The 24,825-nt window shown below is 53.3% G+C and overlaps 1 protein-coding gene across 1 annotated transcript in view; it reads right to left on the bottom strand.

Moving 5' to 3' along the window:
- WDR97 (WD repeat domain 97) overlaps nucleotides 1–22,756 on the bottom strand; it is a 37,490-nt gene extending 14,734 nt beyond the window's left edge. Inside the window, exons 1-21 of the mRNA XM_081874915.1 lie at nucleotides 22,639–22,756; nucleotides 21,338–21,531; nucleotides 20,492–20,673; nucleotides 17,916–18,505; nucleotides 16,509–16,630; nucleotides 14,499–15,147; nucleotides 12,509–12,657; nucleotides 10,977–11,213; nucleotides 10,786–10,876; nucleotides 9,441–9,573; nucleotides 9,166–9,293; nucleotides 8,502–8,577; nucleotides 7,940–8,095; nucleotides 7,515–7,661; nucleotides 7,022–7,165; nucleotides 6,708–6,938; nucleotides 5,021–5,134; nucleotides 3,864–4,367; nucleotides 2,870–3,007; nucleotides 2,091–2,192; nucleotides 1,293–1,418 (exon numbers count right to left, since the gene is read on the bottom strand). Coding sequence (XP_081731041.1) covers nucleotides 1,293–1,418; nucleotides 2,091–2,192; nucleotides 2,870–3,007; nucleotides 3,864–4,367; nucleotides 5,021–5,134; nucleotides 6,708–6,938; nucleotides 7,022–7,165; nucleotides 7,515–7,661; nucleotides 7,940–8,095; nucleotides 8,502–8,577; nucleotides 9,166–9,293; nucleotides 9,441–9,573; nucleotides 10,786–10,876; nucleotides 10,977–11,213; nucleotides 12,509–12,657; nucleotides 14,499–15,147; nucleotides 16,509–16,630; nucleotides 17,916–18,505; nucleotides 20,492–20,673; nucleotides 21,338–21,359 — 4,041 coding nt within the window. The 5' untranslated portion in view covers nucleotides 21,360–21,531; nucleotides 22,639–22,756. The remainder of the gene's footprint in view (nucleotides 1–1,292; nucleotides 1,419–2,090; nucleotides 2,193–2,869; nucleotides 3,008–3,863; nucleotides 4,368–5,020; nucleotides 5,135–6,707; nucleotides 6,939–7,021; nucleotides 7,166–7,514; nucleotides 7,662–7,939; nucleotides 8,096–8,501; nucleotides 8,578–9,165; nucleotides 9,294–9,440; nucleotides 9,574–10,785; nucleotides 10,877–10,976; nucleotides 11,214–12,508; nucleotides 12,658–14,498; nucleotides 15,148–16,508; nucleotides 16,631–17,915; nucleotides 18,506–20,491; nucleotides 20,674–21,337; nucleotides 21,532–22,638) is intronic.
- Nucleotides 22,757–24,825: the final 2,069 nt, after the last annotated feature.

The following is a 24,825-nucleotide window of genomic DNA, read 5'->3' as shown; positions in this document are numbered from 1 at the left end:
TTAGGAATAACTATGGAGGTGGAAACAGCCTCTGAATACCCTTCTGGCTGGCCATTGGGACCACTGGCAAAGAGATGGAGCTTCTCTTTACACTGGCCCAGACAATCACCCCCTATCGCCATTAAGAAACGGGGGCTTATCGGTCTCAAATTCCCATAAAGGGGAGGCATCCCCTCAACCTCCTCTGTCTCCTCAGAACCATCCAAAGAGGCGAGGAAAGAAGCTCACTCTCGCTCTCTCTGAATCTCTTTTCTGCACAGAACTCTGCACATCCTCTGAAACCCAAGACTCACTCAAGCAGGTGAAACGCAACTAGCTAAGTTATATGTTACCTGTGAGCGAAATATTGTCACCTTTCCCTTTTCTTTGCTTCTCTCCCCTCACATTTCCCAAATAAAATTGTTTATACTTTGATATTTGACTTCACTGGTTTACACAGGAATTTGGAGTCTCTTGTTAAAATTATTCCCCATGTGATAGGTGGCATGGCTGTTAAGCTTTCTCTTCTTTCTTTCTTTCTTTCTTTCTTTCTTTCTTTCTTTCTTTCTTTCTTTCTCTCTCTCTCTCTCTCTCACACACACACACACACACACAATTGTTATGTTCTGCATCCTCTGGGCTTTCAAAACACAAATCTAAAGCTCTTTTTCATTTGACCTTTCTAGAGCTTAAGGGAGGGGTCCTTGTCAGCTGGGTTTAGAGATCCCTTCAGATCACAGTTGGACAGCAAAGTCGTTTCTAGACACTGAGGTCCAGCTCCGAGGGCCTTCTGGCAGTTCCCTCGCTGCGAGAAGCCAAGTTACAGGGAACCAGGCAGAGGGCCTTCTCGGTGGTGGCACCCGCCCTGTGGAACACCCTCCCACCAGATGTCAAAGAGAAAAATAACTACCAATCTTTTAGAAGACATCTTAAGGCAGCCCTGTTTAGGGAAGCTTCTAATGTTTAATAGGTTATTGTATTTTAATGTTTTGTTGGAAGCTGCCCAGAGTGGCTGGGGAAAGCCAGCCAGATGGGTGGGGTATAAATAATAAATTATTATTATTATTGTTATATATAGGATCAGCCTGTGGTTGCAGGCCCGTTGCCATTCTTTCTTAGGGAGAAGACCATTTACACAAAAAGTGGCTCTGCCAGTAGAGGAAACCTTTGTCTCCCAGGTCTGTGGCAAGCAGAGCCCCAGCTATACAAGGGATGGGGCAGGGAGAAGGTCCCATGGGCAGCAGGAATCCTCCTTGGCCCTCCTTGGCCCTCAGGGATGCTCTGCAGATCCTCGTTGCCCTTCAGCCTCTCACCTCAGGAAAAAGATCTTGGAACCACAGCATGTCCAGGAATGGCAAGACAAAGAAGGGAGGCTCTTTCTTCGGCTCGGGGTATTGAGATTCATCCAGCTGCGTCAGGAAGATCTCAGGAAGAGCCGTCTGGAATAAAGAGGAGGAACCATTTTTGGCAATGTTCCTCCAAAACACTGCCAAAAATGTCAGTTTCCCATAAACCCGTTGGAGTGGTTAATATGCATTCCTTTCTAAATTAACCATAGTTACCATAGACCAAATTTTCTCCATTCAGATATAGGCAGATATATGCTTCCCCACATTTTTAGCTATTTATATCTTAGCAGCAGTTATAAGGTTAAACACAGTTTCTTGACCATTATCTGGAATAACATATTTTACATAATATTTAGTAGAAATATTTTTTGTCCAATGGTATGTGACATCCTAATAGATATAATAGCCTGAACCAATTTCCAGAATATTTATTTTTGAGAACAATTCCAGATGTATGTGTAATTTGCTTTATTTAATCCACATCGCTGACATTTTATCCGATCCGAACATACCTATTAAGTTCAATTTCTAAGGCATTAAATACTTTAAGTTATTTATCTTTTGTTTGTTTTGTTTATTTAAAACAAAATAAAATGAGGAGAAACCAATGGAGACCCACACACACAGAGAGAGAAACAGCCTGACTTGGGGGTCCCTTGCTTATGGGTCCCTTGCCACACAGGACCCTCTCAGGACATCCCTTGCCAGCAGCAGGAGAGAGGCAGGAGGACCATCCCAGGTAAGGAAGAGGGGCCTGCTTACCTGTTTTGGACTCGGTTTAATGCTGATCTCTTCAGAAACCCGTGTCCTGGGCTCCTCGTCCTCCTTCCACACTGGGACCGTTCTCAAGTGGCTTTCTGTCTCCTAGCAAAAGCAGAAGGGAAAGTGCAGGCCCCCTCGGCCAAGAGGAGACCCCCCCCCTTGTGTCCCACAGTTCCCCACCCACAGACAGCCTCCTGAGATGGCTGCACTTCCCAAGCTAAGCAGGTCTGAACCAGGACAGGTTCCAAGTGGGAGGCCAATTGGGAGCCCTCAGGCACGTCCAACAGGTAGGTTGCGATCTACCGGTAGATCACTGGACGTCTGTGGTAGATCACCGGTAGATCACTGGCTCCCCCCCAAAGAAGCCAAACAACTTTGAAGTTGTTTGAAGTTGCTCCCCCCAAAGAAGCTCAACAACTTTGACCTGAACCCCAAAAACTGGGGTAGATCACTGCCAGGATTTAACTCTTGAGAGTTGGCCACCCCTGGCCTGGAGGGAAGAACAGCAGTTAGAGCTAGGCTGGAGCAGCAAAGCAAGCAGGCATTGCGTTGTGGTTTTGCCCCAGGGTGTCTCAAACGTGTCTTGCACGCTCCCTGCCAAGGTTGGTCCTCTCTGGGTGCTGAGTTTGTTTCCTGCCTGCTCCTTTCCCAGGCTTCCAGGCAGGGTCCCCCCGAGAGCGCAGCCCAGGCCCGCAGCCTCTCTGCTCAGCCGCAGCCAGCCGCCCCCCAGCAGGCCTGGCACTGAGGGTGCAGGGGGAGGACGCCCTGCTCCGCCTTACCGGCTCCACCACCCTCACGAGTCTCTCATCTCTCTCATCCGCCAGCATCTCCTGGCTGTGAAACTGCAGGGTGGCCACCGAGTTGGGGATGAAGCCAGACGATAGCCTGGGCAGTGGTGCATGGTGGCTCTCCAGCTCCTGGCAAGGGAGAGCAAAGCAGTTCAGACAGCAGCCGCCTTCCGCACCCCAACAGCAAACCTTGGGGGCTTGCCCCACCCCTTCTGGAATTTTTGTAAACCTTGTCTCATTGGAAAACTTCATAGGGAATATTGGGTGACTTTCGACAGGTGCCTGCATTTCAGTTCTCGTATTCTTTTGGAAAGTGGGAATTTGCTAAATTCAGCTTTAGGTGTGAGCGGAATTGGATTTCTTCCCCTACTCCCTCCTGTGAAGGTCACACAGAGCTTGTCTGCCATACACACATGCTCTTTAGTGCTCAGGTCTCCCTCGTGGGTGTCCCCCAGAGAGGCACCTGGCTGCTGGACTAGATGAGCCATTGGCCTGATCCAGCAGGCTCTTCTTACAGAGGTCTGCTTTAAAGGCAGAACCTCCATGCCCAGGAACAGTCTACATCTAAATCCCAGGTAATGGGGGGCAACGAGGGGAGAATAGTGTTGCGTTCGGGTCTTGCTAGGGAGCTTCCCTTAATGCCCATCTGGCTGGCCACTGTGAGGACATGATGCTGGACCAGGTGGGCCTGATCCAGCAGACAGGCTCTTCTTAGCTTCTTATGCCCAGCCAGAGCACACCTAAGCAGTGGTCCCCCAGCTTAGCTTTTCTAGGGAGAGAGGCCCCCCCTCGCCCGGCCATGACACTGCCCTGGAAATGCAGCTGCTCAGGGCGCTGCCAGAGAGGAGGAGCGGTGCCAACTCTCTGCCTCAGGCCCTGGCAGCAGACTGGCTTGTGGCCTCTCCCAGGAGCCAGAGGAGGAGGAGGAGGAGGAGGAGAACAAGGGGGAGAGGAAGGAGCCAGCGGCCCAGAGAAGCCTCACAACCTGCAGTCTGAAGTACTCCTTGCTGCCGGAAGGCGGCCTCTCGGGAAAGAAGCCCTTGATGATGACGGAAGAGGTCTGGCTCTTCATGCGGGAAACGGAGCCCAGGGACTTTGGCGAAGACTCCTGGCTCCTGGCAGGTGAGAAGGGAGACGACTCCTGGCTCCCGACTGGCAGAGATGGATGGGACTCCTGGCTCTTGGCTGCGAACGATGGAGACGACACCCGGCTCCCGGCTGGCAAGGGAGGAGACCCCTGGCTCTTGTCAAGCGAGGAAGGAGACCCCTGGCTCTTGCCTGGCGACAAAGGAGACCCCTGGCTCTTGTCAAGTGAGGAAGGAGACCCCTGGCTCTTGCCTGGCGACGAAGGAGACCCCTGGCTCTTGCCTGGCGACAAAGGAGACCCCTGGCTCTTGTCAAGTGAGGAAGGAGACCCCTGGCTCTTGCCTGGCGATGAAGGAGACTCCTGGCTCTTGTCTGTCGAGGGAGACTCCTTGAAGACGACACTCTAGGCACACAATCCATGGTCGCCCAGGTGAGGCACAGAGGAGGACACCTGCGTACCTCACTCCTTTCCCCCTCACCTCGCTTGCACCTTCTGCCCCCATCTCCAAAATGCCTCCCACCAGCCAGGGAATGGCACAGGACACAGAACCACCCCAACACCCGCCAACGTCCACATCGGGGGCCTCGCCAGCCCCTCCTGCGCTGGAGCCCAAAGACATAGAATTACACCCATGGTGGGTGGGCTGTTTCTTTTACAGGGGAGGGGGAGATTCTCCCTCTGGCGGTGGCTGAGAGAAATGGGGAACTGCGGGGGGTGGGTGGGGGTTCTGCTGGGCTCTGGGGTGGCGTCAGAACTCCAGCGAAGCTGAGAGTAGGAAGATTCTGGACAAATAAAACTAAGTCCTTCTTCACGCACCACAGAGCGAAACTGTGGAACTCCCTCCCTCATGAGGCAATGATGGCCCCCAACCTGTTCATTTCCGTGGTTGGTTGGAAGTCACTTTGGGTTGCCTTGGGCAGGATAAAGCTTTGGTCAGGGTCCTGAGGGAGGACATCCCCGGAGAGCCGCCGCACCCGCCAATTGCAGCCCCCGAGGGAGGCAAGGTTGCGGCAGCAGCAGCAGCAGCAGGTGAGCCAAGGTGGGCCCCCTCTTACCTTCTCGCTCTTGATGGGCTCCCCAGGGAAACTGGGGGTTGAGGACAGTTGTGAAGGGGGTGAGACGGAAGGACGCATTTTGGACTCTTTGATTGCATCCAAGTCTTTATTCAACTGAAGAAGGAGAAGGAGAAGAGTTTGGACTTGATATCCCGCTTTATCACTCCCCTTCAGGAGTCTCCAAGCGGCTCACATTCTCCTTTCCCTTCCTCCCCCACAACAAACACCCTGTGAGGTGAGTGGGGCTGAGAGACTTCAGAGAAGTGTGACTGGCCCCAAGGTCACCCAGCAGCTGCAGGTGGAGGAGCGGGGAAGCAAACCCGGTTCCCCAGATTACGAGTCCACCGCTCTGAACCACTACGCCACACTGGGTCTAGGGTAAAGGGCAAGGAAAAGGAGGAGCTCGGGTTAACTTTGCAGGCCAAACTCAGAAGGGTCTTTTGTCAGACTTCAGTCCTCTCTTGGGACTATAATGATTATTATTAATGACCTGCCCTTTACCCTAAGGTTCCTGGGTGGGTTGCAACATTAAAACACAATGTCATTGTGGGCTGGGGCAAGGCGGGGGGTTCAGTCTGGATGATGCCCCGAGTCCCTTCCAATACTTGGAGCCCTGCATGTAGGGAGGCTTAGAATTCAATAGAATAAATTGCCAAACTAGTCTGACAAGATCCTTTGTAAGACTATTATTCTTATTCTTGTTATTCTCTATTAAATTTTTATACTGCTCTTCAACCGAGGATCACCGGGTGGTTTACAATATTAAAATGAAAAAATACATACCATAGTAACAAACAAAAGCAATGACACCCCGTCTCCCCACTGTTTAAAAAGCCATAGATTGCTTAATTAGCCAAAGGCCATCGGAGAAGAGGAATGCTTTTGCCTGGCACCTAAAGATATGTAAGGAAGGCGCCAGGTGAGCCACAGGTGGGGAGCCACCACAGAAGAGGCCCTCCTGCCATAAAACATCTCTCTCCTGTATTGGTCTCTACAGCCACCGCAGGTGCCATAACTCTCCAGCCGTTTGACTTTACCCCTGAAGAGAGACTCTTCCAAGGTCTTCCAAGATAGACGGAGGCAACACACTAGCTGGCCATGGAAGCGTCCTCACCAGCCTCCCAAAATCCTGTGATGGGATGCGAGAGCTGCAACTAAGTGATGGGGCCCTCCAGACTAATGGAGGGGCCATTAGTCCTCCAATCCCCACCCCCGGCTGTTTGTGAGCTGGGCTGGGCTGGAAGCTGGAACCACAGAGACCTGCTTGCTCTGTGCTGGATCCAAAGCCGAGTCTGATGAAGAAGCCGGCTGGGCCGGGTGTGGATGCCGCGAGCCCCTCCATTCGATGGATGTGTGAGTGAAACCATCTCAGCATACAAAAGGTCCTGGGTTCATTCCTTCACAGCATCTCAAGCTCAAAGGGCCTGACTGCCCAAATAGCCCACCCTAGTTAAAAGGCTCTGAGGAAGACCCTGCAGAGAGAGTGATTGCTGCCAGCCAGAGAAGACAACACTGGGCTGGACAGACCAAAGGTCAGACTCAGGGTAAGGCGGCAGCTTCAAGTGCGCCCACAACTTCTGGGATCAGGCGGGCACACATTTTAAACAACAGATGTTGTGTGTGCCCATTTGTCAGTCCGTGGGCTTCCTGCTTCCATGCCCCCCTGCCCCCACCTCTGGAATCTCACCGTTGCCCGACGGATCTTGACCTTGCTCCCCCTGGTGTCCATGCCAGAGAGCATGAGGCCTGGGGAAGGACGTCTTGTGCTGGGGGGAGATTTCTCCGCTTCGTCCAAGGGGGGGCTAGAGCTGGGCTCCAGGACCTCCTCAGGGGCTGTCACCACTGGCGGGGGCACCGGAGGGGGCAGCCTCCTCCTCTTCTCCTTGGGGGGTCTCTTTCCCTTTTGTGCCAGGCCTAACTGGGAGACAAGAGGGGCACTCTCAGTCCTCTGCTGCTGCCCCAGCCCCTTCCCCGCTCCAGCTGCCCCCCAAAGACCCTCACCTGTTCACTCTTGCTCCTCCTCACTCCAAAAAGCGGGAATCTTACTGGAGGAGGAAGCGGGGATAAAGCTTCTTTGATTTCTGACACAGATGGGGCTGTTGAGAGCACGGCCTGCGGGCTCCCCTCTGCAGGGGGGCTGGTGTCCTGCGGGGAAGGCAGGAGGAAGGGGGTCTCTTTCCGAGGCAGAAGAATCAGGTCTCTTGCAAACCAAGATGGCGCCACACAGTCGCCCCAAGATGCCACTCAGTCCTTACTCAGTGGCATCACCTCAGGCAGCCCAAAAGGAGGCAAAAGTCTTTGGCAAGCCCTGGAGGACATGCTGAAGCTCAGCCCCAGGGCCACATCACCCTGGGGGCTTCAAAGGCATCTCTCGCCAAGGGGAACGGAGGAAGTGCCAGTGGGAGTCGGCCTTTGACTCAGAGCCACCAGTGAGAGGGCAGAGACACCAGGCAGGAGACCACATGGCATGGAGGGGGGGCGCCCCACCAGTTACCTCCAACGTCTCTGGACCTTGCAGGGAAATGGGTGGAGGGAAGCAGCCCAGGAACATGCCCTCTGGCCCATAGAGCTCCGATATGGACTTTGCCCGGCACATGGCTTCCAGCACCTCGTCGGCATTGAAGGTGTCCTCCACCGGGATCTGGGAGGAGAGAAATGGCGGAGGGGAGGGGAGATGCAATAAATGCCCCCTGTGAGGCAGCCCAACTGGATGAACAGGCTCTGCAGAGGAGATGCTCAAAGGAGCAAAAGCTCCTGGGAAGTCTGACCTCTTCCTTGCTGGCCTCCCCTCGCCCTTCCATCCAAGGCAAGAAGGGGCTGCAGGAGCTCCTCCACGGAGACCCACTTGCCTGGAAGGTGCCCCTTCCCTGCCACCAAGTCCCATCGACCCCCCAGCCCAGTGAAGCAGCCCAGCCCCACCTCAATTTTGGGTTGCGGCTTGTAGAATATCTGCAGGTATTTCTCAAAGGCCTCTTCCTTCATTTCCTTGGTGGGCCGCGATTTCTTGGTCACGCTTGCCTTCCCCTTCTGGACCAGCTCCAGATCCTGGTCTCTGTCGGCCATCTGGGAGAGTCCCTGCAAGAGGGTGCGGGGGGGGGCAGAGGAGAATGGAGGCCCACATGCCCAAGGCCTCTCTGCCCCTCTCTCCTCCCTCCCATGCTCTGCCCCGTGGCCAGAGAGCCCCTTGCCCAGCCAGATTCAGCCTTGGGGATGTGGGCCTCCCTTCTCCCCCCCTCCAGACACGCTCTCCCCTCTTGCAGCCTGCTCTCCCCCTTGGGAAGGGCCTGATCTCTGCTCTCCCTTGAACCCTCGTTTCCATCTCACCAACGCCTGTTGTGAAACATTGCACACGGGACTCCAGGGCCGCTTCCCCTGGTGCTGAGTGGCGCATGGCTCTTGTGGAGCTGGCCTTGGCACCAGCGAGGGCACTGCTGCCCTTTGAAGCAGCTCTGGTCTCCTCAGGGGGAGCGGCAGGCCTTACCTCTGCCCTGGCGTGGATGTCGCGGAGCACTCTGGACTCCTGCAAGGCCATCCTGCGGGCTCCAGGCACAGGGGACCTGGGGGGGGGGGAGAGAACAAAAGAGAGACAGACAGAGGAGACGCCAGAGGCAGCTTGGCATCCTGACTTTGGACCTCTCCCCAGGGATGCTCAGCTGCTCCTCTGTCCAAAAACAGCCGCCAGCACCACCCTGGGCCACCCAGTGGCCTCTCTGCCCTGGGAACTGCCTCCCCAAACAGAACCACAGAATGGTAGAGCTGGAAGGGATCCAGCAGGAATCTTTCTCTGCCCTCCTTCCTCTCCCTTCTAAAACCAACCTTTCTATGGCGCCTTTGCCACAACACCTCGAGCTCCTGCAGCCCCCCGCCCCCAAGGCACACTGCAGCTTAGCCTACGCAGGGATTGACAAAACAAATGTACCCATTCCTCTGTTTCTTCCCTGCCTCCATTTCCTTTCCCCTCCTAAAATGACAGAATGTAAAGTCCTCGGGGCAGGGACCTGTCATTTTGCACCGGTGTGCACGGATAGCGCTAGATCCATAGGTGTCCTCATCTCAGCAGCCCTGCTAAGGGCCACCAGAGCAAGGGAAGGAGCCAGGGGCTGTGCCCCTGGCTCTGGGTGCTCGGCTGCTGTCTGGAATCTTACTCGGTCTCCTCCAAGGGTGGGTCCTGCTTCAGCCGCCGGACGTTCTCCTTGACCAGAGCCTCAAAGTGGGAATCGCTGATGGGGAGAGGGACACCCTTGAGGGGCTCCAGGAACCTGGCGCACAGCAGCTGCAGGAGACAGGAAGGGGTCGTTGTCCCAGGGCACAGACTTCGTGGGACCTGCTCCACGGCCGTCCCCAGCAAAGAGCACGGGGGCAGCAGCGGGGAGCCTGGCCGGATGGCCTGCACCCCCCCAAGGGACACCAGGCACCCCACCTTCATCCTGTAGTAGTTGGGCAGGTACTTGTTGTGGTGGATGAGGAAAACGTGTTTCTCCAGCCCAACCAGGAGGTCCCCCCAGGGGTTGGCAAAGGCCAGGCTCTCCGGGATGCTGTTCATCTTCAGGTGCCTGCAGGGCAGAAATGGGGGGGGGTGAGCTTGGCTTCCAGGGACCCTTCCCCAAAACCCCACAAGCCCCGGTTGGGCAGCCCAGAGCAGAGGCAGGCGAGCTAACACAGACTCTCCACCACCGACGGAAAGATTAAAACCATACGGAGTACAGAGGCCGCCTTAAGCTCTGCTTGAAAATCCAAACAAAACACTCGGTTGTCAGGTGTGGGAAAGGCGCGGTCGCCTGAAAGGTAGGTATGGATATACAGTCTCATTGGATCCTTCAGCTGGGATTCCTGCATTGGGGGTGGGGGGTTGGGATGGATGACCCAGGGGAGTCCCTTCCAAATCTACAGTTCTAAACAGAAACAAGAAATGGATGGATCAGGAAAATTAAAGGGAAGGTGGGAAAGGAATTGTGAGAACAGCCGCGATGGCAACTCCAAACGCTGGTGGGGAAGTGGAGGAGGAGGAGGGTTGCCTGCAGATATTTCCTTTTCCTTTCCTCGGGTGTCGGGAGAGCAAACGTTTCAAACTTCCAACAGCCTCCAAAACAACCAGGGGGTACCACACTGCCCTGCAAGCAAAGCAGGCACCCCTGTGTGGGACACGGCATAGAGTTGGCTTGCTCCGAATGAAGCCTGCTGGATCCCCATGGCGCTTGCTCCCAGCTGAGTGGGTGCCAGACTGGGGCTGGTCCCTGGGCGTCTCCAGACGAGGCTGGGGGAGAGGCCTGCTCAAAGCCTGCCAGAGCCATTGCTACCAGTCAGTGTAGACCAGGGTTCCCCAAACTTGCGTCCCCAGCTGGTTTTGTACTACAGTTCCCATCATCCCCGATCGCTGGTCCTGTGAGCTTTGGATGATGGGAATTGTAGTCCAGCAACAGCTGGAGACTAAGTCTGGGGAGACCCTTGTGTGGATGATGCTGAGTTGGAGGAACCTGTGGCCTGCAGCTTCCGATGCCCCTGTGCTTGCTCACCAAAGGCATGCCAGCAGACATAGGATTGTAGAGATGGGCTCCCCAAGGGCCATCCAGCCCAAGCCCCTGCGATGCTGGAATGGCAACTAAAGCATCCCGGACAGATGGCCCCCAGCCTCTCCTTAAAGGCCACCTGCTTTCCAGTGCTGGGTGCAAAAGCTGCAAGGAGGAGAGAGCCCCATCGGGAGCAGGAGGCTAGCCCGGCCCACAGGACACCCCCATTCCCCATTCAGAATCCGGCCCGTCAGTCACCGCAGCAGCTTGTTCTCAATGTCCCAGATCTTCACGGATCCATCTCTGCTGGACGAGGCAAAGAGCTTCAGGTTGGGGCAGCAGCAGAGGCCTGGAGGAAGGGAGGCAGCGAGGGGGCGGCAGCTGTGAGACAGGAGAGCCGAGCCCCCCCCCCCCCGCCTGGCCTTTGCGCCCTCCCGGCTCCCGCGCACCTGTGATGTCGTCCTGGGCGTCGTCTTCGGGTTTGTGCTCGGAGCGCGTCTGCTTCATCAGGTTATAGTAGACGACGCTATAGGTGGCCGTCTGGGGGTCCTGGAAGGCCACCGCCAGCGTCTCCCCCAGGGAGCACAGGTGCAAGGCAGGGGAGGCGCAGGAGAAGCTCAGCAGCGGGACCAGGCACTCCGTGGTGTAGGGGAAGACGCGCCACATCTTCACTGTGCGATCGGCACCTGCCCCAGGGGCAAGGAGAGGCACAGGGTCAGCCCCAGCAGATCTACACCATGTTATTGCCTTGAGTTTGGAGGGGCTGGTCTGCATGATGCCCGAGTCCCTTCTAACCAGGGGTCTTGTTCAGTGGCAGAGCTTCATGCTCCAGCACCAGGGGGGCAGAGAGCAGGCTGGGGCAGGGCTGGTGCGTGTCCTGGGGGTGGGGCATGCCACCTGTATGGGTGTGGTGCCCAGCGCAGACGGGGGGGCAGCCACGATGGCACCCCACCAGGATTGCACTGCCGGGGGCGGTGCACTCCCCCCGCACTCCTCTTCCTCCACCAGTGGTCTTGGTTCCAGCAAATATTCTAAATATCTAATGGTGGATTCCACTGTTGAACTCGTCATAGAATTTTGCTGTAGCCACTTAGCAGAATTACCGTATTTTTCCGTGTATAAGACTAGGTTTTTCCCCTTAAAAATAATGTCAAAAAATAGGGGGCGTCTTATACACGGATACGTCTCCTGCCCTTTTCTTACATCTGAGTCCCCAAAAATAGAATGAATGGTTTGATTTTTGTATCCCTGTATTTCTATCCACCTCTGAACTGCTAAATTCCTGGCCCCTGTCTCTCTCTAAGTACTACTGAAGGGCACAAATCATTAAGATGTTTAGGCTGGAAACTGTACCTTCCTTGCAGTGGGGCAGGAGAGCTGAAAACATTCCCAATATACCATATTTACACGAATCTAATGCGCTGTCAAATCCAATGCACACCTCAAGGTGAGCATTACATTCAAGTAAACGTGATATTTCACATCTGGCAACCAAGGTGCCCACTGGGTTTCAGATAGCGCATGGGCAGACAAATCCAAAAAGGCCCAGACACAAATTTTCATGGCTCTTTAGCAGCTCTGGTGGCTCATTGACCAGAAGCGATGTATTTGGCATCAACTCTAGAAGGGTAGATTCGATTCTGACCAAAGTAAGTCTCCTAGAGGAAAATATACATCCAGAGGCTTCTATGAATTTACCTCATCCTCTTTTAAAGCCATCCACGTTGGTCAGGGTCTCCTGGGGGAGGGAGCTCCAGAGCTGGACTACCAAAAGACCTTCTCTGACCTTTGGGGACACCAACTATATAGGGCAGAAGGGGCTTCATCCCCCTCAATATTTGTGGGTCGGGGGTCTGAGCTCCTCCCCGTATTACTGCCGGGCAGCACTCGTGTGCCGGGGGGGGGGGGGCAGGATACATGGAGGGTGAAGATCTGCACCCCCCATCCCTGATATTTGGGTTTGCCTAACCAGAGGACTCACCTGCCGAAATGATACACATCTGCGTGGGGTATTCAGCCAAGGCTGTGACCGCTTGGGTGCCATGAGCCTCCACCTTGTACCGGTCTCGGGCCAGAAACCACTCCACCACGGTCAGGAAGCCCGTTTTGTGCCCCAAAATTAGCAGGAACCTGGGGGGGGGGGAGGGGAAGAGAAGCGTCCTTTGATAAGCATGTTCAGACAGCTATGCATGGTGGAATGGCAGTTTCTGGGGTCGGTGGAAGGATTAGCCCAATCTGGATGTGGTAAAAGAAAAGAAAAGGGTTTGCACAAGGACAAATTCAAAAAGAGAATTTTGCTGCAACTTGGGTTGACTTTATAGATTTCGTGAGCATAGCCAAACCTTGTAATCTTCTTGCACCACAGCGCTTTGAAGTGTGTGCTTGGCATCATTTCCTAACCCCCCCCTCTCCCCGCCCAGGTTCTTGGGTGAACCTGGCTCACCTGGGGGAAAAATAACATCCTTCTGCCATGTAGTTCTTTAGTTATATGAATAGTCTAAGGTTTCATTTTTGTTCTCACTTCAAGCCACCTCAAAGCATTATTTATTTTAAGACTTTCCATGATACTTTTATTTCATTTCATTTTTTTATGTGTATCATGACTTGGTATAGATATTACTTGTAGTTTGATTAGTTTGTCATACTCTATCATGGTTTTATATGTTGACACCAAATCAGTGACTGTGCATGTTTCTAATGGGGAAATTCCAGTTTTGGTGTTCTACAGCTCCTGCTTTTGAAATGTGATGTTTGATGTTCTTATTGTTAAAATATTAATAAAAAATACAGTATTAATAAATAAAAAAATAGCGGGGGGAAAGGCAGGCAGACATGGGGAATGTAAAGCACAGGATTTAAGGCACATGGAAAAGGAATGTCTGCTGTGGTCTGCTGTGTCTCAGGAGGACAGCCCAGGTGCCTTGGCCCTTCCAGCAGATCGAGGAGCCTGGCTTCCGCTAGGCAGGGCAGACTCTGGTTTTCAGCATCCCATGTGCCGGGACGCCTGGAGCCTCTGCTACTGGGAGTTTAGGAATGGAGTTGCAAGGGAAGCTTTTAATATCTGATGAATTATTGTATTTTAATGTTTTGCTGGAAGCCGCCCAGAGTGGCTGGGGAAACCCAGGCAGATGGGTGGAGTATAAATAAATTATTATTATTGTTATTATTATTATTATTATTATTATTATTATTAACCCCGCAGGCTCTTCTGAGGGTCTTCTGATGAGAGTGTGGGCTGCCTTTACACGCTAAATTAACTCATAAGGGAACGTTGACCAGCAGCTGCTTTGCTGCACCCCTGGCAGGATGAAGGAGTAGTTGGGAAGGAGGGTGGCAGCAGCACCTACCGGAGAGTAAGACCCACTGGCAGCCCTGGCAATGAAGGAGGTGAGAGGGGCTTCTCTCAAAAGATGTTAAATTATTTTTGTATGCCACAACTGCTGCTCGTATTTTGTTAGCTAAAAAGTGGAAAACCCAAGAATTACCAACGATAGAAGAACGGCAGATGAAGATGATGGATTTTTCAGAGCTAGCCGACCTAACCGGAAGAGTTCGCGACCAGAAGGCGCAGGAGTATCAGGAAGAGTGGATTAAATTTAATGATTACTTAGATAAATATGTTAAGTTAAATTAACTGAAAACAGCTTGCAGATACTTAATTGGCTTAGGATTTTATTTATGTTAAGTGATGACTTAATATGTTTAATTTTACAATGTGAAGATTTAAGGATGTTAATGTTTAAGTTAAATTTTATAAGAACTGAGATTTGGAATACCGTTAAAAGAATATGCAATGAAATCCAACCAAGGGGAAGCGAGGAAGTCACTTAACAATGTTAATAAGTGTAATTTTCAATAAGGCTATGATTTATGTTTGTTTCTTTATAATGTTGTGAAAACCAATAAAAAAAATTGGAAAAAAAGAGAGGGGCTTCTCTCGAGTCCCGCCCCGTCCATCTCACCCGCTTCACCTGTTTTTATCCGGGAGTTTCAGCCACTGCTTCCTGTAGCCTTTGCAATCCAGCACATCCAGCCACTGGGAATAGGCCTTCTCTGGGTCCAACACGTGGCTGTAGACCAGGAGGCAGCAGGGGGCAGACGCCCAGGTGTGGCCCGGAAGGCTCTTCTTGACCTGCATGGGGTCCTGGGCGCTGTTGACCCACAGCACAGCGCCATCCTCCATCAGCACAAAGAGGGTCTCCCGGGGCAGGCAGTACGCCACGTCCAGGCCCTGGCGGGGGCTGTCCAGGAAGAGGATGGCAATGATGACTCCGCTCTGAGCATCCACCATCCGCACGGTGGAGTCCTGGCAGACGCAGAGGGCGCGGACGGGGAAGCTGCCCAGGGCCTCCAGGTTGACGCAGCTGATGCGCCGGACGGGGCAGCCCACGGGTGTGTACAGCGAGTAGAGCTTGTTGATCTTCCAGAGGGTCAGGGACGAGCCGGAGACGGAGACGACGTGAGAAAGGGTCACGGCCTTCAGGGTCTCCACGGGCTCCGACAAATGGACCTGGTCCACCTGGTCAATGGTGTTGAGGTTCCAGGTGCGGATGGTGCCATCCTGGGAGGCGGAGAAGATGAGGGGCCTCTGAGGGTAGATGGTCACAGCAACGACCGGACCTGGGGGCACAAGGTGGGGGGGGCACAAGAAGCTCAAAGGGGGCCAAAGCCGGTCACAGCTACGTGGGGATGGAGACAGGAGCGGATCAATGCCTTCGCGCATCTTCAGAAGAGCTGCAGGAAGGAGAACAGGCTCCACCTGTGTATCTGAAGAAGTGTGCATGCACACGAAAGCTCATACCAAGAACTGACTTAGTTGGTCTTTAAGGTGCTACTGGAAGGAATTTGTTTTGTTTTGACTATGGCAGACCAACACGGCTACCTATCTGTAACAGGCTCCACCTGGTTCTGCTTTGAGCTCTTGGTTCTCCTTACTGTGGGATGTGAAGCACAAGAGCAGTCAAGTACAACATTCCTAGAGTGAACTTGTTTACACATGGGGAGGAATGCTTGTCCAGCCAGCAGGTAAACTTCCTGTTTCCTTCTGGGCTGGGACAGACTTCCTCTGCATGTGACTAGAGGTGGGTGTGGCCTCACCTGTGCAGGTAATGACAAAAGCACAGGGCAGGGCAGCCATCTCTCTCCCTTTGACTACATGCATTAAATAAGCAACATCTGCTTAGCCAAAGATGCTCTTTTGGCCTCCAGCCAAGAGAGGACAAACTATCTCCTTATGAGATAGTTTCCACGTGTATGTTACTTTTCGAAGCTAAGTCTGCCTTCTGGGATCCAACTGTGAACAGAATGTGAGTAAACTCTTTTTATACTTTTATAGAAGACTGGTCGTGTCTTATCTTTTATAGAAGCTTTAGAGCGTCTGAGCAAACGCATCTGCTGTGAGTTTAAAAAGGGGAATGTTACTCTGCTAAATTGTGAACTTGTTAACACAAGCTGGAAAGGCTATTATCAGACAATATATCCTCTCCTGAATCCCTGAACATTCCCGCACTTGCAACCCAGTACTAATTCATATAGCTAGATGTTTTGGCCAGGATAGATATTTAAACGTCCAACAGTGGCTCAGCAGACCTTATCAAAGACCTAGAGACATTCAACATCAACAACTGCTAGGCACCCTTATGCCTTTTAGCAGCTGCGTGCTAGGCAGAAATTCAACAGGTTCAGCCTCCCATCGTTGTATTTTCATGTTGGGAAAAACTTCCCCATTGACTTTCTGGCCATAAAACTATCCTGTAGGAGGAAAGAGTGGCTATTGCAGCCAGGGCTGCCCCATGACGATGAGGCACCCCTCTTGGATACGCCACTCCTGCGAGGGAGGCAGCAGCCAGAGGCGCTGCGAATGTGAGTGTGTCCCAGCCTAAGGGGGAAAGAGGCGTCGGTCTCTTGCCAAAGGCCTTCCTAGCGGCTGGGGGGGGGGGAATTCTCCGCATCCTGGCTGAGAGTGACGCACCCACGCTCACCCGTGTGTCCCACAAAGACCATCTGAATGTGCCAGTTCTTGTCCCAGACCTTGATGGTTGTGTCCCGTGAGGCCGTGATGGCACAGCCGATCACTTCGCAGTAGGTGAGGTCTGTGATCACCCTGGGAGAGAAGACGAAGAAGAGCAGCCCAGGTTACATCAGGTCCTTCTTGGACTGCGTGGTCTCCAGGATCCCTTACAACTCTACCACTCTACGATCTTATGTTTCCATGGACCATGCAGGCCAGCCCTCCACTTCCCAAAGCAGCTCAGCCAGGTGGCTCTGAGGTATTAGCGGCAGGACACAAACCAAGAACTGCCACCCTTTTCAGAGCCCCAGGGTTCAGTCACCACCACCACAACTTGTGGGAGAGAATTCTGGATGTTGTGCTTTGTGCGCGAAGAGACATTCTCTCTCTCTTTCCCGTCTCTTCGGGATCTACTTCCCATTGGTTTCCTTGGATAAATGCCTCCTCAAGTTGCTTTGGGTTGCCTTGGGCAAGATAAAGTGACTAACAAATTTAAGAAATCATAAAAACAAATAACGCTGGGGCCACAGGAGGTCAAGTGGAGGTGCTTCTCAGTCATGGGGGTGGGGTGGGGGTCAAACTAGCCGCAGCCTGGGTGCTGCGCAGTGGAAAATTCCACTGGGCCATTCTGAAGCTCTCTAAGCGCGTTAATGATTAACTGATGATGTTCTCTGCTCTTACAGGTGAGTGTTTAACCTTAGGTCACATGATTAAGGTATTCAATTGCAAATTTGCCTTTTTGAAAGGGAGTTGCCTTTTGACTCTGTTCTCAGGCACAGCAGGAGAAGGAGGTGTAAATTACCCTCTCCGGGAGTTGTATAGACTTAGGCTGGATCCAGGCTCACACAAGCTATGGAATAAACATATCATTGATTTCTGCAGATTGTAATTATGTTATATATTTAAGAAGAAGAACCTGTGCTTGAATATACATACACTTTATACAACTTTCTGGAGGTACCATTGTTTTGTACCTGTTTTAGTGAAGCTTTGAATCTGATTAATGGGTCCAGACAATTTGTATTCTAATAGGGTTTTATGCATCCGATTGCTTCAAGCTGCACAAAACTAAAATCTGCAATAATTATCTCCCTTAGTGGGTTGTGGAAGCCATTGCTCCGAATGATGTTTTTTATAAAGTAGGGTGCAGGGGCCACTGGAAATGAATTAACGGAACCAAGTGGGTGGCAGACCAGAAAAGTTTGGGAACTGCTGCCTTATATAGTCCAAAATGGAACAAGGAGGAACCTGCCCCAGCTCTGTGCCCAAGAGCTCAGCACTGAAAGCCCATCCTTCCATGGGGGCATCCTCTTCCCGGGGGGGGGCTCTCTCCTTGCTGGGAAGACCGGTTCTCTGCGGGGCCCGGGAGCAGCCTCACCTGTTGTGGAGCTCCTTCTTGAAAGAGAGGAGTTTCCCACTGGAGATATCCCAGGCCGCAGCGCCCATCGTGCTAGAGGCGAAGCAGCGCTGGGGCTGCAAGCTGCTGGTGTCCAGGGCGATGTGGGAGAAGACGTCTCCGGGCCCCAGGCCCTCGCTCAGGACGACGCGGCACTGCAGGCTCCGGCAGCCGTAGCGGAAGTCCCAGATGGTCAGGTTCCCGTCCCCCGCGGTCAGGATCCGGTTCAGGTTCTCGCTGTAGATCCCGCATCGGATGGGCATGGTGGAGCGGACCTGGGAGAGCAGCTGGAAGCCGGAGTCCAGGACCTGGAGGCCGCCCTCGTCCCAAGCCACAAACTGGTTGACCAGGGAGGTGTGCAGGATTCCGGCCATGGGGGCAGGGGCCCTCAGGCAGCTCTTGTAGGAGCCCTCCTCCTTCAAGGAGTGCAGCTTGTTCTCTGAGTCGAGCACCACAAAGCGATTCCCGTGCACATCGTGCGTCACGCACCGCACGGGGCTGCCCAAGGCTGAGCGACTCAGGTGCTGCAGGCCGTGGCTCAGGTGGATGGGCTTCAAGTCCTCCTTCTTCATCTGCAAGAGGAAGACGAAGGACAGGCAGCGTTGGCCCCACCACCAACAAGAGCATCGGGCCGAGTGGAGCATCTCTGCACGCGCTTATTCCAGGACTCCATGAGCCTCGGGGCCCCTTCCAACTCTTCCATGTTATGATTCCTTTTCTGGAAGTTTCATGGGAGCTGCCCGTTCCTTGGACATGGGCAGAGACCCCTATGAGGGCACCAGGGGCTCAAGCCAGTGGCTTCAGCCCCGGGTGTCATCACTGAGTGTTGAGTGTGACAAAATGAATTTTAAAAAAATTGGGCTCACAAAACTTTTTAGGAGTGACGTGGTGCCTTAGGTGCCTGCAGGTTCCACACTGCCTGTAACAGCAGCATGGGTCTTGCGTCTGCCTACTGCCTCTCAGCCGCCCTACAGCTGAGGGGGAGGTGGAAGACCCTCGTGCCTATGGGACCGCCTCTCCCGGTATGCCCCACAGAGGACCTTAAGGTCCATAAATAACAACACCTAAGGAAGTCAGATAAGCCTCAACACCTAAGGAAGGCCCTAAGGAAGTCAGATTAGCCTCAACCACAGCCAGGGCCTTTTCAGCACTGGCCCCGGCCTGGTGGAACGCTCTGCCTCATGAGACCAGGGCCCTGCAGGATCTGATTTCTTTCCACAGGGCCTGTAAGACAGAGTTGTTCCGACTGGCCTTTGGCTTGGAATCAATTTGATTCCCTTCCCCTCTTTCCTTTTTCCTTTTTCCTTCTGTGATGGAACTCCTATTTGGGGACCTGGCTTTTTTCTGGCCCACGTAGGACCAGTCTGGATAGTTGGCCTTGGTGAAGACTTGACGTTTTCATCCCCCAAAGGTTTTTGATTTGAGTTTCTACTGAAATGAGGCTGCATTTTAATGTTGTATTTTAATCTTATTTTTAAGTTGTATTTCAATCAATTGTTTTTATATTGGCGTTAGCCGCCCTGAGCCTGGTCTTGGCTGGGGAGGGTGGGATATAACAACAACAACAACAACAACAACAACAACAATAAAGGCTCCAAGCGTCAGAGAGGCTTGCCCCGCCCCCATGGGCACAGATCGCCCCCCCCAGCTGCAGGCCACGCCCCCACACCCGGCACCTGTGTGGTCAGCTACGCAGCTGGCTCTAGCTGTGAGGTCCCAGAGACCTTGGAGAGCTCTCGGGGGATCAGGAGGCTGGGAAACACCTTGATGGCAGAACAAAACAGGTTAAGGCAGGCCCCACAAAGGGAGCAGCAAATATTGTCTGCTTCTGCGAGGGGCTCAGAACACGAGGCAGAGGAGCTCAGGACAACCAACAGGGCTTGGCCCTGACATTCTCCTTCAATTTCATACGGTTTGGATTTCAGCTCCTACTACCCAAACATGCTGGGTCACCACAGTATGCAGCACATAGTTTTAAAAATGGAATTTGCTCCCCAAAGATGCTGTCATGGTCACCTACTTAGATTTCTTTAAAAGGGGATGTGCCACATTCATGGAGTAAAAGGCGAGCAAAAGCTGCTCGCTTCAACAGCTGTGTTTTACTGCCGCCTGTTGGAGGCAGAAAATGCCTCTGAATGCCTGGAGCCCCAGATGAGAAGAGGAGAGGAGAGCCCTGAGGCACTCGGGTCTTTCTCGAGGGCTCACCCAGGCATCCTGCTGGCCCCTGATATTCAGAGCACATTTGCAGGGAGCAGGAAGAGAGGAATAAGGTACCAACGGATGACCATTCAAGGCACGGGATGTTCCCTTCCACAAGAGGGTTCATGTGAGCCCCCTCCAAAAGCCTGTTTGCAATGGCAGGAAACATCTCTGGGACACCTGAAGCAGCAGGAGGATACTTGAGACAGGTGCATGGTGCCATTTTCTGAGCAGGTGCAAGCGGCTGGTGCCCTGGCACCTCTCCTCTCCTGATCCCCAGGTGCTGAGGATTTCACTGAGATACAGCTGCCACACCTGGATCCCCCTGGCCAGACCGGCTTCTTCCCCAAGAAATGTACCAGGTCCAGAGCGCGGCGGAGGCGTTTCTGGAGTTTGATCCAGTGCAGGTACGGCCTGCTTGGCTGAGCCTTGGGTACTGGCTGGGGCTCATTCTGCTTCTCCTCCTCCGCTTCCACCTCCTTCGTATTTTCAAAGGGCTCTAAGGACAGGTGCAGTCGCTTCCTTCGCCCTCCACGAGTGGCTGTTGGAGGAAGGTGGGAACTGATAACGATGTCACTCACACGTGACCCATCGGCTCCCTCCACACCCCTGTGAGGTGCTGTTCTGTTCTCCCTTTTTACAGGAGGTACTCATTTGTACAGGGGGACACGGGTGGCGCTGTGGGTTAAACCACAGAGCCTAGGACTTGCTGATCAGAAGGTCAGCAGTTTGAATCCCCGCAACAGGGTGAGCTCCTGTTGTTCAGTCCCTGCTCCTGCCAACCTAGCAGTTCAAAAGCACGTCAAGTGCAAGTAGATAAATAGGTACTGCTCCGGCGGGAAGGTAAGCGGCGTTTCCGTGCGCTGCTCTGGTTTGCCAGAAGTGGCTTAGTCATGCTGGCCACATGACCTGACAGCTGTACGCCGGCTCCCTCGGCCAATAAAGCGAGATGAGCGCCGCAACCCCAGAGTCAGCCACGACTGGACCTAATGGTGAGGGGTCCCTTTACCTTTACTTACTCATTTGTACCTATTTATCTCTGGGTCTCCCCCTCCCCACACAAGCCCCTGAGAGCATCACACCTCGGGGACCAGTCCTGGCTTAGCTCAGCAGCATGATGAGGCTGGTGAACACACCCAGGGGCAGGGTCTGGCCCCCCCAGGGCTGCTATAAACCCCACCCCACCCTGATGCAACCCTGCTTACAGCTTCTGCGTTCCGCCTCCATCGTCCCTGTAAGTTCTGTCTTGCTCTGGACAGCAGACTCCTCACATCAGGGGAGAACAAAGGAGCTGATCCACACAGAGGATGCTGAAGGGCAAAGGGAACCAAACGCCGTCTTAGAACCTGCAAAGCTGGACTTGGAACCAGCTTTCAAGGCACGGGGTCCGCACTGGAACCTGGAAAAGTAGCAATAATATATATTTTTAATAATGATGTTATTAAAAGCCCAGCCACCCTGGGTAACCATTAACCATGAGAGTGTTTCTGTAGAAATGCAGAGGGCTTTCTTTCATCTGTTGGAAGCGACAAGGCGGAATTGCAAATTATAGTCCATATTTATTGGAGGTACCATGCTTTTTCGTATGCACATCCAGCTCAGTTCTCCCCACAACAGTAGGCCTGTCAGAGGGAATTGGGGAGAAGATCTAATGAGAGCCACCCAAGGAAGCCACACATCCTAGGTCTCATCGCCCATCAACCTAAACCATGGATTCTTTAACAAACCATAAAGTCACCATGAGTTTTGTCCCGATGGTGATTTATTATTATTATTTCTCACCCTCCCTTCACCATAAGGTCCCAGGGAAGGTTGCAACAATTTAAAATTCAGTCTTAAAAACAGTTTAAAACCAGTTACAATCACAACTAGAGAGCATCCTATCTCAGCAGTCAAAGGGCAGGGGCAAGGGGAAAGAGATGCACGTTCCTTAACAAGATATCAATATCCATCCCATCATCAGACAGAATCTTTCCAGGGCAGGTAAGATGATGAAATGCAAATGTTTAAAAGTAACGTAAAAAACAGCCTAGTCAATTGTTCAATGTGTGAGTTGCGCTTTCCATGCGAGGGGAGCTCAGAATAACATGCAAATCCACAAAATGCAGACCAGTGTATCATCAGAAGACCCCAATGACACACACAGAGAGATCTCAGTGAAAAGATATAGCACCCATTTCTTACACAGCTTCTCCCCCCCCCAAAAAGTGGAGGTACCCCTCTGGATGAGCACCCTCTGGAGCTCAGGCCCAAACACCTGACAGCCCCGTTTCTCTCAGGAAGCCCTCACAGGCCTCAGCATGGCTGCCTGCAGCTCAGGCTGCCTCCAGGAAGGGCACAGGATCAGGACCTGGGAGGAGGAGCTGGCACCTCCAGGGGTGCCAGGCCCTGCCCAGGCTTTTGCCCAGCCCCATCCCTGGGGGGTGGCAGCAGGAGGAGAGCCTCCCCTCGTCTCCTTTGGCTCCTGGGGCTCCGCACTGCCCACCTGCAAGCTGGCAGCATTTACCTGGGGCCTGCGGGAGCCTGGGCCGGCCGAGCCTCGTTGCCATGGAGACAGGCGTTCTGTTGACTAGCAGGGCAGGCCCGGCCTGGTCCTCAGGGCAGGAAACGCAACCGGAGAGGGATGCAGGCGGGCGCAGGGAGCCCTCCAGGCAGGGCGCTGGGCTTGGCACACCCAGAGGGGGCGCAATGAGATGCCACCCAGTCCTCAGGAGGGAACAGAGGTCCCTGCCTGTCCGCACTTGCAGGTTGGCCCAGGGATGCCAACCTTGGGCGGGCGAGGAGGGCGGCCAGCTTAGTTCTCCCCGTCCCTGCAGAATAGTGAGCATCCCTTTGGTCTCCTAGGTGGCCGGGCTGTGGCCTGCCTTCTCTGATGAAAAAGTTTTATTGTTATTTATTTACTTATATATTGGGTTTCCACCCCACCTTTTCCTTCAAGCTCAAGGCGGCCCGTATGGGTTTTCTTCCTTCTCGTGTTCTCCTCACAACAACCTGACAAGGTAGGCTAGGCTGAGAGGCAGCGACTGGCCTCCACGGTCATGGCTTCACGGCTAAGCAGGGACTGGAATGCTTGTCTCTCCCAGATCCTGGTAGGGCACTCTAACCACTGCCCCACCCTGCAACCCAAGGAGGTCTTTGAGGATGAGGCTGCCGTCTCTCACCCCAACAAGGGGTCAGTTTCCTCAAGAGCCCCGGAGGAGGAAGAAAGGTTGCATCTGGACTCAGTTCAGTTAGGGGTCCTCCTTCTATGACACCCGTGCAGCTTTAGGGAGAGGGTGCAATTCCAAAGGGGGCTCCGTATTGTTAGCAGAGGAGGAGCGGCTTCTCACGGACCCACCGCCAGGAGCAGGAAGCCAGGCCGTGGCCCCCCAGCCAGGCTCTGCCCCCTTCAGTGCCCACCTTTCGGAATGAGTTCTTGAAGGGCAGCAGGAGAGAGGATGGAGAGACTCGCCTGTGAAGAAAAGCTGCAGAGTTTTGGGGGAAGGAAGATTAAGGGGTGACAGGACAGAAGTTCATGGAGAAAGTTGAAAGAGAGTTTTCTCCCTCTCACAACCCTGAAACTTGTGGACATCCCACAAAGCTGAACGTTGAGAGATTCAGAAAGTCCTTCTTCACACAGCGCAGTTAAACCGTGGAACTCCCTCCCCCAGGAGACAGTGGTTGGATGGCTTTGAGAATTAGACAAAGGGGTACCGATAATAATAATAATTTATTATTTGTACCCCACCCATCTGGCTGAGTTTCCCCAGCCACTCTGGGCGGCTCCCAATTGAGTGTTAAAAACAATACAGCATTAAATATTAAAAACTTCCCTAAACAGGGCTGCCTTCAGATGTCTTCTAAAAGTCGGATAGTTGTTTATTTCCTTGACATCTGATGGGAGGGCGTTCCACAGGGCGGGTGCCACCACCGAGAAGGCCCTCTGCCTGGTTCCCTGTAACCTCACTTCTCGCAATGAGGGCTGGGGAAACTCAGCCAGAGAGGCGGGGTATAAATAATAAATTAAAAAAAGAAATTAAAAAGAACCGCCAGAAGGCCCTTGGCGCTAGATCCCAATGGCTACCAGCCCAAGTGATTCTGCTCTGCCTCCATGGTGGCTCTGCTCTGCACCCCCCGTTGCGAGGAATCAATGCTTCCAAACACCTGCCGCTGGAAACTTGGGTGCTGGCACCCTAGAAACCCCTTGCAGGGCAACAGCCTCAAGGGGACCAAAGGCAGGCTACTTCTCAATCCAACCTTTGGGGGGGGGGGAGCAAACGGGAGACCAGGCCTGTTGTTCTTGGCAGGTTGCTCCAAATGGTGGGCCTGGAGTGATTTTGCCCAGATGAGAAAGCGTAGGCTAAGGGCCGTGAGTCGCACAGCACTGGCACCAGACCAAGCAGCTGCCAATGGTCTGTGTCCCCAGTGGCTTCCTGGAACCAGCAGGAACAGGGAAATGATGCGCAGGAAGCATTCAGGTGCCACAGAAGGTGACCCCCCCCCACACACCAGAGCAAGCTTTTAAGGAACATTGTGGGACTTCTGTTGGGAGGAGGGGGAATACTGACCAGGACGGACATTTGAACCCGGCAGCTGAAATTGAGGCAGGCCCAGTTGAATTCCGTTAGCCTTCCCTACCACAAGGAGTCATAAGAATATAAAACTGCCAGCATCCTTTCCTCACAGTGGCTGACCAGGTGTCCTTTATTTTCCT

The sequence above is a fragment of the Podarcis erhardii genome, assembly GCF_964252035.2.
Source record: "Podarcis erhardii genome assembly, chromosome: 8".
NCBI classification, from domain to species: Eukaryota; Metazoa; Chordata; class Lepidosauria; order Squamata; family Lacertidae; genus Podarcis; species Podarcis erhardii.
The sequence above is the reverse complement of the archived record's forward strand: the minus strand, read 5'-3'. Positions and strand labels throughout refer to the sequence as shown.